The sequence below is a fragment of the Myxocyprinus asiaticus genome, chromosome 48, assembly GCF_019703515.2.
Source record: "Myxocyprinus asiaticus isolate MX2 ecotype Aquarium Trade chromosome 48, UBuf_Myxa_2, whole genome shotgun sequence".
NCBI classification, from domain to species: domain Eukaryota; kingdom Metazoa; phylum Chordata; class Actinopteri; order Cypriniformes; family Catostomidae; genus Myxocyprinus; species Myxocyprinus asiaticus.
This window is the reverse complement of record NC_059391.1, coordinates 12,750,203-12,763,942: the sequence shown is the minus strand read 5'-3', so window position 1 is coordinate 12,763,942 and position 13,740 is coordinate 12,750,203. Positions and strand designations below refer to the sequence as shown.

General features: G+C 39.2%; 1 protein-coding gene across 2 annotated transcripts in view; it reads right to left on the bottom strand.

Moving 5' to 3' along the window:
• The window catches only part of LOC127437735 (metabotropic glutamate receptor 8-like), a 272,494-nt gene that overhangs the window by 103,551 nt on the left and 155,203 nt on the right, over positions 1–13,740 (bottom strand). For both annotated transcript variants that reach the window (XM_051692852.1, XM_051692851.1), the window contains exons 4-6: positions 7,668–7,803; positions 4,224–4,378; positions 1,800–1,937 (exon numbers count right to left, since the gene is read on the bottom strand). In XM_051692852.1, coding sequence (XP_051548812.1) covers positions 1,800–1,937; positions 4,224–4,378; positions 7,668–7,803 — 429 coding nt within the window. The remainder of the gene's footprint in view (positions 1–1,799; positions 1,938–4,223; positions 4,379–7,667; positions 7,804–13,740) is intronic.

Genomic DNA, 13,740 nt, shown 5'->3' with positions numbered 1-13,740 from the left:
CAGAAGACTACAAAGGTCAATTCTGACTGCTGAGAGGATTATTGGTTGCCCCCCTGATCGTTCTCACATTCTCACGAAGGGGGGCTTCAAGAATTATACACTTCCAGAGTGAGGAAAAAGGCTGGAAAAATCACTCTGGACCCCACTCACCCTGCCCACTACCTTTTTGAACTGTTGCCCTCTGGCCGACGCTTCAGAGCTCTGAGCACCAGAACCGTCAGGCACAGGAACAGTTTTTTCCCTCAGGCTATCCATCTCATGAACAGTTAATTTTCCCCATTGAGCAATAACTATGTGCAATACACAGTTTAGTCTTTTTTTATATTTATCCAACACATCCAACCTCTTCTGCCATTTCATTCCTCTGGACAAAAAAAATAAAAAATAAAAAAAATAAAAATAAACATTTGCACTGTACTTAACAGATTTGTATTTGCCCTGTACATAACAGATAACAGATTTGTATTAGATTGCACTACGTATGTGTATGTATGTATGTATGTGTGTTTCTGTGTGTGTATGTACGTATGTGTATAACAATTTTTTATGTTTTATTATTATCTATGTCTTGCTGCTGATTTTGTATTGTTTTTGTATTGTTGTACACTGGAAGCTCCTGTCATCAAGACAAATTCCTTGTATAAGCATACTTGGCAATAAAGCTGATTCTGATTCTGAAATCCCCAAAAAATAAGCAATATATGTAATTGTGATGCTTTTCTTTGTAGACACCACTCCTGAAACTTTTCATAATCCAAACAAATCAAGTCCAGGCCCAATAAATATTCTGTTTCACTAAGAAATACTTCACATTTCAGAAGTTACAATAAATACGCTGCTAACACTATTTCATGCTGTCTTACAATTTGAAATTCATAATGTGGGTATTTGGAAAACTTGGTAAATCATTGTGTATTTATGTGCTTATAATTGTATGTGCATGTGATTTCAGGCACGTTTCCTTGTTTGTTCAGTGCATCTATTAAAATCAAAATTTTCTCGGCCCCAACGCTGCACAACCCCTGAGAGCTGGGATCTCTCAGCATCTGTTTTTTTTATGTGCAAAATAAGCCTCTTTTTGTCATGGCCTAATAGCTCTCTGCTTGCGTACTTCTTAAGAAAGAGATGATCATAATCAGCGTTTCTGCCAGCGTGTTGTTGACAGAGGCATCCCTCTGCAGTCAAGTGTAGACTGAGCATCGTCTTACAGATCATTCAAAAAGAGAGGGACAGAGTGATGTCTCGCATCCGCAGCTATGTAATTATTCTCATTATGTTAAATCACCGTGCCAGAACAATAACTGTGCTTTCATTAAAGGACCCCAAAAGTCCATATGCTCTATCTAGCTGTACTCTTAAAGCACAAACAGGAGAGGAGAGAAGCTAAAGATTTTCAACAAAGCTACACAGTAAAGGATGGAGCATGTCCAGCATAGAGCTTGACAATATATAGTTTATTAAATAAAGGCTAAGCTTCTGATTAAACAACCCAACTAGCCTTTCGATAAATCAATCAGAGCTTAGAAGGACACTCAGATAGTAAAGATGGAACAGTCTGTGTGTTTTAGTATTTGTACATATGTGTGTGCAATTGAGTCTCTCCTGGTTACTCTAAGGTTTAATCAGTTCCTGTATAAACAGAAAGACTTGTTCTTCATCTACCCGCTGATCTTCTCAATCACTAAACCATCAAGGAGGTCCAATCAGATGCCAACATGATAGACTGCCCTGCCACCCAGGCAGGGAACTCACACTGCTATCTGCCAGCTTGAAAACAATAATGCAAAACCTGATCGTACCAGTGCATTTCTTGGGGCTGCCAGGGCGTTTGCCGTGCATCCCTAACTTGCATCCAAAGTTCTCCTCCCAGAACTCTGCAAACCAAACGTTGCGTCGGTTGTTGGACAAAGAGCGGCTTTTGAAGTATCTGTCAAAGGCTGAAAAGGAGTGAAAAAAGCATTGGGAAATTCATGTGAGCTGTAACTGGTGCCTTGCAGTGCTGTTGAAACTGCATTAACTATCTTGATTGATCACTTATTAACAGAAGGAAAGAGGTCATTATATGGTAATAACATTGTAATGTACATGGTTTTAAGTAGTTAAAAAAAACTTCAACTGTTTTAGGTGCAGAATTTATTTTCCTTTCCAGTGGTTTGTGATTACAAAAGGATTATACAGACATTTATAATCAGTACTAAAGCATTAAAAAATCATTATATAATACATTATATTAAATATATTGAACTATCTTAACCAATGTACATTAAAATATTTTTATTTTCCAGTGATTTGTGATAACTAAATGATTATATAGACATTACACTCACAAAGACCAATTTCTAGCTGATAAAATATTTTATAAAGTGCATCCGGAAAGTATTCACAGCGCTTCACTTTTTCCACATTTTGATATGTTACAGCCTTATTCCAAAATGGATTAAATTCATTATTTTCCTCAAAATTTTACAAACAATACCCCATAATGACAACGTGAAAGAAGTTTGTTTGACATCTTTGCAAATTTATTAAAAATAAAAAACAAAAAAGAAAATCACATGTACATAAGTATTCATTTGAGGAAAATAATGAATTTAATCCATTTTGGAATAAGGCTGTAACATAACAAAATGTGGAAAAAGTGAAGCACTGTGAATACTTTCCGGATGCACTGTAGCTACAAAAATTGAAATTCACTATAGAAATTTCGATTAGGAGTACTTTTTAAGACTTTTCCATGCCTTTGAGATTTTTTTGAGACTATAGGGCTGTCACAGTTCTGAAATCTGGCTGACGGGAGCCAGCTGGTACATGATAATTGTGCAGTGTGTAAACCTCACTCTCCTGGCCTTAAGAGACGCTCTAGCGACCGAGGATAGAGCCATGGCTTTTGTTGCTTCCTTGCTAGCGCATCCAACTCCCATGCCGGGAATCGCCAGTTCGAATCCCGCTTGGGACAGTTCGAGTAGGACAGGTGACACTGGTGCCGTGACACGGATGGGAGTGAGGTTTAGTGGGGTGGGTAGTGTCGCCTTCCTACTCAAAGGTTTACACATTGCACAGCTATCACGTACCAGCTGGATACTGTTACATTAACTGTCATTCAAATAATTGTGATTATGATGATTTACTGTACAATTTCAGGTTCAATACAATCAATCAACAGCATTTGTGGCATAACATCGATTACCAAAAAAAATTATAATAATAACATTTTGACTTGTCCCTCCTTTTCTTTAAAAAAAAAAGAAAAGCAATAAACGATGTAGCAGTGAGGCACTTACAATGGAAGTGAATGGGGGACAATTTTTGAATGTTAAAATACTCACTTTTTCAAAAGGATAGCCACAAGACAAACAATATGTGTGTAAACATGATTTTAGTGTGATAAAATCGCTTACTAACCTTTTCTGTGCAAAGTTTTTGCCAATTTTATAACTTTGTTGCCATGACAATGTAATGTCAACAAACCCTAAAACCCTAAAATGACTGTAAAAATTAAAATTTTAACAACTTTACAGCTCAAATAATATGAGTTTTAACAGAAGAATTAATTAACTAAAAAAAGTACTTTTATAAAATTATAAGCTTCACATTTCTGCCTTTAAACCCCTTAAAAATTGGCCACATTCACTTTCATTGTAAGTGCCTCACTGTAACCTCAATTTTTGCTTTTTTAAAAGAAAAGGAGGGACGAGACAAAATAAATGTATGTGGTAATCAACGTATGCCATTAATACTGTCAAGTGAGCTTAACTTGTATTGAACCCAGAATATTACTTTAAGGTGTATTTTAAATATTCAAATTTCCCACATACATATTAAAATAGGTCTCTCTTTTTTTAATGGTCAACTTCATTCTTGGTCAACTTTACATTTACACTGTTGTTTTTGGAAGCCAGCCAAGCCAGGCAATTATATTAATTTATATTACACAACAGCAAAATATTACTGTCCTAAATTCTTCACTTTCACCAAACAGAAATAATTGCAATCAGGCGATTAGGTAATATAATACCAGGCCTATCTGAGACATTTCCATGTATGAAAATCAGAATTAAAAGAATTCCTGACATTTCCAAGTTTTCCTTGACTTTTCTAGGCCTAGAAATCCCAAATATAACATTCCCAAAGAAAAAGAAAAAAGTTTTCCATGACCGTAGGAACCCTGAGCACATTTTACATTTTTATCAATTTTATCAGAATTGTGTCTCAAGGGGTGTTACCTTCAATGGATGCTCTTTTTGGAAGGATGGTAATAGCACCTTCTGCCACACTTTCCTGTTGAACCACTGGAGATATCTTGGAACCCCAGCTGTCCGATCCCACCCAAAGGAAGTGACCCGTTTGGTTGTTTCGTTTTGCAGCATGCAAGACACGCCTGAAGGACCAGCAAACAGAAAACACATTCATACAGTATAAGCCAGTGATAATAAAACCAAAGTAAGTTAATATGTCCTTCAAACAGAAGAGCCTTCATTCGTTCTGGCTTTCTGAGGTCAACAATGTTCTCTTTCAGCAACACTTAAAATTGGAAATGGCTCTTAAGTCATCAGTGTAATGGACTAGATCCCAAAGAACATCATGTAATAGGCTTTAAAGGGCAATGGCTTTCAGGAATATGGGAAAGTGAATATGGTAAAATGAGTTTCTTCCTAGCCTTAGGCAGCATGTTGTAGAAAATAGCTGACTTCCCCTATTTTTTGAGATTTTTTACCTTCAAGAGCAATACTTACAGCTTGGCTGCATCATCAGGGAGCCAACTCTGTAAAAGATGCAGTTAAATATCTGTGGGTTGTCCAAAACTTTATTTTTTAAACAGATTTGCTTTCTAGACCCCATACAATTTAAATTAGGATTTTGTGGCTTTTAGTCCCTGTCCATTAGCTGTGAGACAATCTTTATGCTGGTATATCCTAAAAGTTGACAAAAGTAGTAAATTTAAAATACAATGTTTCTCTTACCAGAAAACGGACCAAATATATTGACAACTCATCTTGTACTTAAATGTCCCTCCCCATGCCACCAACTAGCAAAGCAAATATCAAATTGTTGTTCATGTCTGTAATATAAACTTAAGCCCATTGGCTATTAAACAAAAGGGGATGGGCCCTTCAATATGCCCTCCCCAATCTTTGCATCAATACCAAATACATAAACACAGGGGAATAAAACAGCACACATCACATTTCATGTAGTCTTTAAAGGCCAATAACCAATAATTAAATCATTCAACCACTAAAAAGAACAAATGCCATGTGTAAATCATAAAACCATTTTTATTTTCAATATGACAAGAATGATTTTACCATCTGTTCTAGTAGTGGGGATTTTTATTCATCCCAGTGACTGAAGTCTTCTGTATACGTTCACCACAATAATTCACTCAGACTCATTTACTGATTCGTTCAGTCACCATTTCTGTAAATTACACCTTTATGGCAGTAGTTGGTGACAAATTAATGTCTTTTATGTGTTTTAAGTGAGTCATTAAACCATTGATAAAGCACAGAGTTGTTCAAGACCAACTAAAATTTGCATGTCACCTAAGAGACTTCAGCAGAGTGTTTCATAAATCGTCATGGTTACTTGTGTAACCTCCGTTCCCTGATGGAGAGAACGAGACGTTGTGTCGATGTAGTGACACTAGGGGTCACTCTTGGGAGCCCGAGACACCTCTGGTCTTTGATAAAAGGCCAATGAAAATTGGCGAGTGGTATTTGCATGCCACTCCCCCGGACATACGGGTATAAAAGGAGCTGGTATGCAACCACTCATTCAGGTTTTATGCTGAGGAGCCGATATAAGGTCCGGCCATTTCAGCGGGTAGTTCAGCGTTGTGGCAGGAGGGACACAACATCTCGTTCCCTCCATCAGGGAACGGAGGTTACACAAGTAACCAGGACATTCCCTATCTGTCACTCACTCAACGTTGTGTCGATGTAGTGACACTAGGGGTCCCTATACGAAACGCCACAATTGGCTGAACTGTGTTATGTGAACTGGCGGTGTGTGGTAGGCAGACTACTGTGTGCCTCATAGCCAGCACACCAGGTCGACGCGTAACCTCTCCCAACATAGTTATGAGTGTCAAACGGCCCTTTGGGGACAAGTCGACTACCCAAGAGATAGAGACAGACTAAACCCAGTCATGGGTCTTTTCCCCTTCTCTTTTTTCCACTCCCTAAAAAAGAAGGGGGATTATCCGACTGGGCCACCAGGTCTAGTTGGGGGGTGTCCCTCCCAAGGGGAAGACACTGCGGAGACCACACCTCGCCCAAAGAGAGGGGGGGATATTTAAGTGGAAGAATACGTCACATGGTCTTTCCAACCATGTGGAGAGTCTTCAAGGTAGATCCTACCCAACGGGGAGGAGTTACTATGAACATGGAGACTGGGGCAGAGGGGCTTTGCCCAAGGAAGATGCAGATTGCCAACAGGGAAACGAATTAGCGGAAGATATACATCACATTGGGTTAGCCTTAGAGGGAACTGCCACATGCGGAGCACCTACCCCAGAACAGGACTCTTAGTTAGCACGTGTACTGGGCCGGCAGCGAGTCTCTCTGAAAACTCGACTGCCACAGGGCTCGGAGGAAGTCAACCAGGGAACAAAGCTTGTGAACACCACTGGGAATTAATGGCGCACATCTTCAGCTCAAAAAGGAGGTGGAAGGTGCTATGTGCAAGCGATACACTCGGCCGGCTATCCCGGGCTTATCCACTTGTATTGCATGCCACTACCTGGGATGAAACCGGTTCCACCCAGAGGTTGTAGAACCTTGCAAAGGTGTTGGGTGTTGCCCAGCCTGCTGCTCTGCAAATATCTGTTAGAGAGGCACCCCTGGCCAGGGCCTAGGAAGCCGCTACACCCCTGGTAGAATGGGCTTGTATCCCTACTGGGGGCGGCGTGTCCTGGGCGTGATATGCCATAGTTATGGCATCAACGAGCCAGTGGGTGATCCTCTGCTTGGAGACAGCACTTCCTTTCCGCTGTGCACCAAAGCAGACAAAGAGCTGCTCAGAGATCCTAAAGCTCTGCGTGCAATCCAAATAGATGCCTAAAGCGCGCACCGGACACAGCAACGACCCACCACCTTTTTTTGGTACGATGAAGTAGGGACTGTAAAACCCCTTCTTCATCTCGGCTGGAGGGACAGGTTCTATCGCGCCCTTCCGTAGGAGGGTAGCGATCTCCGTGCACAAGGTAGCAGCGTCTTCGTTCTTGACCAAGGTGAAGTGAATACCACTGATCCTGAGCGGGCGCCTGGCGAACTGAATTGCGTAGCCGAGTTGGACGATCCGGATCAGCCATCATGAAGGATTGGAAAGTGCAAGCCACACGTCCAAGTTCCATGCAAGGGGGACCAAGGTCGATGGACGTACCGGCAGGTGGGGCCTCGTGGCAGGGCGGAGCTCGAGGTGCCACACCACATCGTGGCCGTGCTGAGTCGCCGTATAGCCCCTGGGGAATCGCCCCGGGGGAATCGCCGTATAGCCCCTGGCCGCCCCGCTACAACAAACAAACCACCACTATTCTGCTCCCATTTTATTAATGAGGCCCATAGTTTTTTTTGGTTTTTTTTACAACTTATTTCCACTAAAGATTATTATTTTTTTTGTATATAAATACATCAGTGCATAGGGGAAATGGCAATTAATAAGGGCACCTGATGTCATCCTCATTTGCAAACATGACGATGGCTCTGGCATTGGGAGTCTCCAGCAAGCGGAGGATGATCTTGTCAAACTCTCCAGGTCTGGGCTCTCTGGGGATCTTCAGTGACTGAGCAATACACACACCACCTGAGAGAAAGAAGAAGAGTGACAGGAGAGAAAGAGAGAGAATAAAGAATGAATAAGATGGTGGAACAATGGTAAGTGAGGAAAGAAAGAAAGAAAGAAAGAATTGAAAGATGATTATGAAGTAATACAAATATGTGACAACAGAGACAAAAGAAAGATGAAAAGGGAAAAGTAGGAGAACAGCAAAGAAGATAATATGGTATTGAAAATGAAATTGAGGATAAAAACATAAGAGAGTGACAAGGAGAGAGAGAGAGAGAGAGAGAGAGAAAAGAGACAGACGGGAAGTGAGAAGGTCGGAAGCATGGAAGAACAAATGAAAACACCAGGCGGCAACTGAAATGTATGTCATTAAAAAATGGACAGTGACGCACATAGATTAGATACACAGGGACCAGAAAACAACAAACAGATTCTGTGTTTTTCGCAGGGAAGTGAGGAAAGTCTTTTTAGATTGAAATGGTATCTGATAGTGTCACCTTGCCAAAGGTGCCTGTGGAAACACGAAGTGATATCAAACCCGCCTCTGCTTATTTACTCGGCTAATGCAATTTAGACTGTGCAAGACTCCACACATAAAAGCCTATGGCCATAGTGTCATATACACCAAAACATACACAATAACAATACTGTTTTTTCCATATTTGAACATATAGAGTATGTGCAAAGAAAATTGTGAGAAGTATGTTGTCAAGATCAGGTCTTCAGTACAGCTCAGGCACTCACATGACAGTCATACAAATAAAGGAATCATGCTTTCTCTCACCTAGAAACAGACTATCTACAGTACTCTCAGGTCTATATATTTCCCATTGTTTAAACTGAGTGGGGACTGGGGAACCAGACTCCCCAAAAGAGTTAAGACCCCAAATGAGGGATAGCCTTTTGTAATGCCTGCTCAAAAAGCCCTCTACAAAGGTATAATATGTATTAACTTACAGTACATATATAAATTGCATAGAGTTTGATATATTAGCTAGCTAATCAGTTAACACTATGCCAAGTAGAGCCCGACCGATACGGGATCTTTAAGACCGATGCCGATTTTAGAGAGGGAAAATTCACCGATTACCGATATGGTGGCCGATATATAAAATTTTTGAGCTGGAATGAAAACAGACCTTTTCTATGTGTATTTTTCACCGATTTCGCACCGATATGACTATGCAAAGGTACTCAAAAGGCTGCTTTCTTAAACAAATATTTTTGACATTATTATTATACATTGTCAAAAAATTCTAGAAATGAACACTGAGAAAATAAAGAATAAATAAAAATACAATAAATAGCTAAATAAACATCAGTACTGTATGTTTAGTATCAGTCAAATGCTGACCATTTAAATAAAGAATAAATACAAATAAAATAAATAGCTAAATAAACATCAGTACTGTATGTTTAGTATCAGTCAAATGCTGACCATTAAAATAAAGAATAAATAAAAATAAAATAAATAGCTAAATAAACATCAGTACTGTATGTTTAGTATCATTCAAATGCTGACCATTAAAATAAAGAATAAATAAAAATAAAACAAATAGTTAAATAAACATCAGTACTGTTTAGTATCAGTCAAATGCTGACCATTAAAATAACGAATAAATACAAATAAAATAAATAGCTAAATAAACATCAGTATTACTGTTTAGTATCAGTCAAATGCTGACTATATTAATACTGCTGAGTCAAGATAAACGGCAGCAGCGGTGTTACACCGTATTCTGCTATGAAAGTTCAGGGGAAACATTCAATGGTGGAAAACAAGACTTTTAAATATTACATTTTATAAATGCAACAACTGGAATTGTTCAGTTGAAGGGGATACCAAACTGTGAATCCTGAACAAAACAGTTGGTGAATACATGTTTACACATTAGCTTCCACTCAGCTGACAACAATTAAAGTAGCTACATGATTAGCTAGTTAGCTATAAGCTCGTTGTCACTGACAGTAAAAGACGGACGTTGTTTATTTTACTTTCCAGCATTGTGTCTCACCAAATCGGTAATAACATAGCATGAAATGAACAATCAACAGACAAAATCCACCACCGCACCGTTGTCTGCTGGGCTGCAAAAAGATGCTCTGATTACTGCATTACTGACTGCACTGACAAACTATAGCTGGCTAACAGCAAACAGACATGAGTGACATGGTTGTCAGGGACAAGGTTAACGTTATATTAGTTATACTGAAAAGGGAAAATGATGGGGTCATTGTTTATTAAGTTTCCAGTATGTATTTAACAGACTAGTTAACAACTTACCATGATGACACCGCTGAACTCCGCCCTGTCTGCAGAGCCACCGTCAGTTCAGCTCTGTAAACAATGGAGTCAGAGCATGCTCTGCTGGACAAACTACGTAATGACACCAATTCTAATGCATTGTTTTCTGCATTATATGTTCTGAAAAAAAGTTTTCATATCGCCGCATATCGGTAAAATATACGCTGATACCGATATATCGGTGAAAGGCTAATATCACCGATATATCGGTCAGGCACTAATGCTAAGCCATCAGGGTAATTGGTTAGCTTGCTAACTTCAAGTTAACTGTGAACACAAATAATGAGAAAATATTAATTTGACCATTGTCACTTCTGTAATATAATGTAATATGTGATATATACAGTAATTTAAAAGATTAAGTGACAATTTTATTGTCAATATGTAAAATATAAACAAGTGATTTTGTACTTTTCTCACTTTGGGGTCCAAGGGGGGTAGGATTCTGAAGATGGGTAGGATTTGGCGCATCACTGACACATTGACAGGTCATTTGGAGCAAGCAGCGTTTGATATGGAAACAGGCCTCTGCTCAGTGTTCAAAGTGTGGCTCTAATAACCCTCCATCTTCACTCAAAGCCCTCCATTACAGCATTAGCTCTTCATGGCCTGAGTTAAACACTCCAATACCCCTCCAAATACACTCTCTTGCCACTACAGTCCATTTAATGAACAGCTGTGGAGGGCCCCATCCTGACAGCAGCTCAATGCTTCCTCTCCATCAAGAAAGTCATCAGGATTCCCAATTCTCCCAAAGACACCCAGTGACTATGCTGAATGGAAGTCCTTTCAAGGATAAGCGCCAATCTGCACATCGTCATGTTTTTTCTTAATGGTGGCTGTTTTCCTTTGTTGGCGCCTCAGTCATCGTTATGTAATTGAGAAGCTGTGCTGTCATAATGTCTGCTGGTGGGGTGTCTTCATGGGGCACCATTTAAAATGGCATGTCTGGCTTGAGAGAGTGCGACTTGTGAGGGGAAAATGAAAAACAACCACAACCCTGTTGAAAAAAAAACAGCTTAAACAAGCCTGAGGTTGTTTACTGGTCTCCCAGCCTGGTAAATCTGGGGGTTTTTTGTTTTGGTTTTAGAGAGTTTTTGTCACTTGTCAGGCTAGTAGGCCAGCTAAACACAAGCTTGGACAGGCTGGGAGACCAGCTTGGACAGACTGGAGGACTAGCTAAACCATCCCGAACCACATATGACCAGCAAACCACCTTTGATTTAGATTTGAGATGGGGGTTTATTTCCAGCAGGGAATAACACTTCTGCCCTAGCTAAAACTGCTTATTTCAGACAAACTTGCTGTTAATACAGTATGTTGCAAATGTGGCTTGTTTGCATGTGAATAGATAAGCTTGCCACAAATATGTGGCACTGCTTGAAAAAATGTTACAATTATTGCTACTTTATTAAAAATAAAAAAAACTGACTTTTACCCAATAATGGTGTGTCCTATGTGTTATTTGAGCTTATTAGTAGAATTTCATTGTTAGCTTAGCAACATGCTAACATCAAAATCGTCAACTGTGAGCATTTGAGTCTTTTGAACACTTCACGTCTGGAGCTTTCGCAAGACCTTTCGACATTTAATCATAAATTATATGAATTAATTATAAATTATATGAAGAATATAAATTACAGATATCTAAACTACAGTTTTCACTAGTTTAAATGCTAATTTTTGATATCTATAATTGAACTTCTACTAGCAAAAATGCTAATTCTTGAAATCAGCTTTGGAATTACTCCTGATCTCAGTGAAATCAGAAAGAGTAGGTCAACTTTTCTTTAGCAAAAATCGGAATATGCTTACCGAAATTTAAAACACTGCCCCCAGTGGCCAAAGCAGTGAGTGCTGTAGGGCGTATAGACACGTGTGAGCTCCATTTTTGTCCAGGAGAGGTTGCCAAAAGCTACTTGTGAAGCAAGTTCTTTTCAACTGTACAAGATGTAATACAGTGAAAAGGAATGCATATTTTATGGACTCTATCCCCCAAACCAAACCCAAACCTAAACATAACCATTAGTGGAGTAACAATGAAATGTTAGGGGGGAAAAGTGCAACCTCCAAATCACGCTTGTTAATGATTAAGCGAACGGGATTACTTCCTTGTTTCAATGTGGTTACGAGTATCTTATGCTGCTGATGCAACGCGCTGCCGGTCGAGCCATGTGAGAAGGTAAACACACTGAAACCGATGCAAAAATGTCTGGTGGGAAATGCCTCATGTCAGTGAGTCGGCATACTGTCGCCAATCCTAGGGTACCGGAACTCTCGGAAACAGCATGCCGACGTCCTGATCTGTACCAGCGAAAATGCAAATGTTTGATATCACATACAGTATATTGGGTACAATTAGGTTTGCACTAGTGAAAATTCTTGACATAAAAAATTAACATTGATGCTCACAGAAATACTCATTCTTGATATAAAAAATGGAATATCAACTAGTGAACACTTTTTTTTTATATCTGGAGCTGCATTTTCACTAGTATAATTTCCTGTTTAAACCACAATTACAGATATCTATAATTAATTTCTTACCAGTTAAAATTCCTATTTCAAATAACAGCAATGTACTACTTAGTAGTAAAAATAATCATTTTCGATATCAATAATTACATTAGTGCTAGTGCAAATGTCTATTCCTGATTTCAATAATTACATTTCAAATAGTAAAAATGCTAATTTTTTTATATCTGCTCTTTGGTTTTCACTAGTGGCAATGTTGCATATGATTAAATGTCGAATGGGCTTGCGATAGATGAGCTAAAGTATTTATAGCATGCATGTTAGTATTAATGTGGTTGTCACCTATGTAGCACATTCAAAATAAGTCACTAATGCGATTCTACATTAGAACGCTGCTTTAGAAGGTAGCAGCCTATTTAGGCAGTAGGAAACGTATTACTTTGTGACGGTAGTTAATCGATCGAGTATGATGCATCTGAGGTTTATAAACCCTGCGTTCTCACTGGCATGTCATTCATCCTTTAGCTCCATCAAACCCACTGCAGTCCAGGCTTCCTGCCATTCATAAAATATTCAGTCAGGGCACGACACGAAATCAGATTCAGAGACTAAAACCGAGTGTTCTGAATGGGTCGGTGGCCTCGACTATAGCGAGGAAGCTCATTTAGAGCTCTTGGTGTCAAATCTGCCAGAGGCAATAAAAGTTTGCAGTTGTGTTAGTCACACTGTCGTGTGCAACAGAGGTACTGCCATGACAATCTCAAACTATTTATCAGTGCCTGGGGCATCTTGTCTTTGCAAGTATGCATGTCACTTGTCCAATAAAATGATCAGAGTAGAAACATGATACCTCAAATCCCTCAATTCAGTAATGCTAGTGGTAATGTATCAGGTCTATGACTTCTGTGTTTCAGAAAATGAAAAATATGTCACCACTGACTCTTATGTTGTTCCAAACACAAAAGGAGGTGTTAGGGAGAATGTTAGCCTCAGTCACCATTCACTTTCATTGTATGGTAAAAAGATGCAATGAAAGTGAATTGTGACTAAGGCTAACATTCTGCCTAATATCTCCTTTTGTGTTCCAAAGAAGAAAGAAAGTCTTGTGGGTTTGAAACAACATAAGTGTGCATGATCTAAATGATGCAAGAATTTTTTATTTTTGCATGAACTAT